Below are 3007 nucleotides of genomic sequence, written 5' to 3' on the forward strand. Positions count from 1 at the left end.
GAGTCCAGCATGTTCTAGAGGCCTGGCCCTTCTGCTGTCCCCGACGCCGTGACTCTTCTGCCCAACAGTCCCCTGAAGTGCGCACGCAAGTACCGTGGGAGACAGACCTGAGGAGAGGGAGGGCCCACCTGGGGCGCCGCCAGCCTCTCCTGACCTCTGTGTTAGGGCAGAGGGGGAGGGAAGTTGAGAAGGTGGTGCCTCTGGGCCAGCAGGTGGCGTGGTGGTCCAGGTGCTGGACACTCCCACATGGCCGACCACGGTTCAAGTCCCGGACCTGGTGGCTTACCTTCTCACTTTCCCTCTCTCTCTCTAGTCAAATTAAAATAAATGAATGAACAAATAAAATTAAATAAATAATTATTTTTTAAAAATCCTGCATCTTACAGGATTAGAAAGACATGGATAACCCCTGGAGCAGAGTGACTTCTGGACCTATGAGGAGGACACGGCTTCAGTACTGATGAGGAGGGCGTGGCTTCGGCACTGATGGGGCGTGGTTTCAGTACTAAGGAGGAGGGCGGGGCTTTCAGTGTTGATTGGGGGCGTGGCTTCAGCGCTGATGAGGGGGCGTGGCTTCAGTACCTATGAGGGACAACGGGGAAGCCAAGGCCAGACAGCACAGCTTGGAGTCTGGAGAGCGCCTTCATCAATCAGATCACAAACCCGCCCAACGACTGTCCTTCGAACAGGAAGGCGATAGGTCAGCTGGCACAATTATGAGTCTTTTCATGGCAAATTAACTCTAAAAGTAACTTAAACTAGACTTCAACAAATTAAAACTCAGTATCATAAAGATGTCAACTCCCTTTGTAACTAAGTGGAACATGATCCCACAGAAGTGCCACTGGGTGTGGCCGAGAGCTAAGCTGCAGAGGAGCAGCTTCCCCTGCACCTGGCACCACTGCCGCTGACAGCCACCGCAGAGAGCCCGAAGCGTGTGCTCATACCCCGATGCCACCTGCCATCCCTGCTCATCCCAGGCTGTGCCAGTCCATCTCCTTGGTCCCTCCCACGTCCGTAGTCCTGCGACAAGGCCTGGAGATGTCCAGGGGACCCAGTTGGTTCTCCTGAGCACGCCTTGGTCTGGGCGTGTGCCTCCTACCCCAGGGCGCTGTCACACAGAGGTGGCTCCTTGTGAAGCTGGCCTTTCTTGGCGACTCTGGTCACGTCCGCCGGCTCTCACACCAACTCCGACGTTTTCACTTGGTAATTACGGGCTCTTTCAGGGCAGTTGTGCCTACTGGGCCTCAGAGGTTGGGCGCCACCGTGGGCGTGCCCGCAGCGGGCATCAGCTGCCACCCTCCTGGTCCCTGTGAGGATGGCGTGGTTTCTTCTCCTAGAACTGAATCCATTATTTCCACCGTACTGACCTGAGGGTGCTTTCTCTATCCTTTGGGTTATATTCCAAATTTATGGCTTTCCCTTTCACTCCAGTAGCTGAGCCGCAGAACCCATGGCGCCCTGGTAACCTGCAGGGGTACCCGCTGTGCTCCTGTCGCCAGCAGCCAGCAGCTCCTCCAGCCTCTCCACCAGTGCCTTCCCACCGCTCTGACTCGGCCTCACAGGCTCACCCCTGGCGCACAGCCCACGCCTCTGCTGCACTGCCGCTGCCGGGACATTGGAAGGACAGTGGAAGAGACTGGAGGGCTGCCCCAAGGCCAGCCTCCCTAGAGAGGACAGGGCCCCGGAGGCCGGGTCCAAGGCCTCAGTCTTTGTGACTCAGCAGTTTCCCAACATCAGAGCATGGAGCTCCTACACTGTCTGCAGTTCCATGTGAATTTCACACTCCACTTCGCACAAGTAACCCCGCCCGTTTCGCATGCAGGCCCAGCAGCCTGTGTGGACAGAGTGCTGGCATGTCACGGGGAGCTCTGACACACCTGAGTTCAACACCTCTTCCCTCTTTTCAAAATTTGCTAGAGAACAGGAAAGCTTGGTGGAAACAGAAAGGGAGAGAGGGAAAGTGAAAACACACCTGGGGGATGGCTGCAATCCCTTCTCCATCCTCCTCTCAGATTCTGGCCACAAACAGAATTACCCAGCTCCTTTCTCAAGCTGCCAGGTCTGGGACTCGAATCAAGGAGCCACTGTGTGATCCGCTGCCTTACCCGCCAGGCCCTGGCTGGCCCCAGTGCTCTATTTTCCACTGACCAGCTCTGCCCCCAACTGGAGGCCAGAGCGAGGCTGTGTGGAAAGGCTGGTGGTCTACATGAACCTAGCAGAGGGGAGGCTGGGGATCCAGAGGCCGCGAAGGCAGCGGTCCCCGGCGCTCTGTATTTATCAAGCGGAAGATCAGAGTACAAACGATGTATTTTAAAGTAAATGGACCTCAGCAAGTTTACCTCGGAGGGAAAACCCTGTATGTGTACAGAGGGCGGCAGAGGGTGGACATACAAACGGCAGGATTTCCCCAAAGCAAGAGCATCTCCAAGACCCCGGCTTCTAGGAAACACAGAGCTGGGGTGCACGCGGTCGGTAGGACGGGGCACGTGGACCCCTGGGACCTGGCTGGCTTCTCTGGGATCCGGGTTACAGGAGACTGCGGCCTCCTATGCCGAGGACCTGTGTGCCGGTCACTGGAGGTGCCAGCAGACCTGGCCACGGTCACACAGGGTGGTCTCCAACACACCTCCATGGGCCTTGGCTTCCAGGTCAGTGCAAGCGCAAGCGCGTCACCCACATGGAATTCTGCCCGCAGATCCTTCCCTCATGCGGAGCAGCAAGAACAGAAAATGCAGAGATCCCTGGAGACGCAAGGCAGAGACCAGCGACCCCTGCAGCAGCCCAGGAAGAGACAGAACTCGCAGGCCCCCACCTTGAGTTGCTCAGTCCCACCCAGCTCCATTCCCTCCCCAGCCCAGGACAGGTGGGGAGGTGTGACCGCTGGGAAGCGGCAGGCCTTCCAGGCAAACGCTCGGGTGAGCTGGGGCAGCAGTCCAGCACCGTGGGCAGCAGGCAGGGGCGCGGCGGGCGGGGGGTCAGGGGTGTGCGGAGGGGCGCGGCGGGT

The 3007-nt window shown here is 58.2% G+C and overlaps 1 protein-coding gene across 1 annotated transcript in view; it reads left to right on the top strand.

The window, feature by feature from the left end:
* Nucleotides 1–2307: 2307 nt before the first annotated feature.
* The window catches only part of LAMP1 (lysosome associated membrane protein 1), a 15077-nt gene continuing 14377 nt past the window's right edge, over nucleotides 2308–3007 (top strand). The window contains exons 1-2 of the mRNA XM_014592050.2: nucleotides 2308–2475; nucleotides 2699–2918. Of these exons, the coding sequence (XP_014447536.2) occupies nucleotides 2323–2475; nucleotides 2699–2918 (373 nt within the window). The 5' untranslated portion in view covers nucleotides 2308–2322. The remainder of the gene's footprint in view (nucleotides 2476–2698; nucleotides 2919–3007) is intronic.

This window comes from Tupaia chinensis, unplaced genomic scaffold (genome assembly GCF_000334495.1).
Source record: "Tupaia chinensis unplaced genomic scaffold, TupChi_1.0 Scaffold000644_1, whole genome shotgun sequence".
NCBI lineage: Eukaryota > Metazoa > Chordata > Mammalia > Scandentia > Tupaiidae > Tupaia > Tupaia belangeri.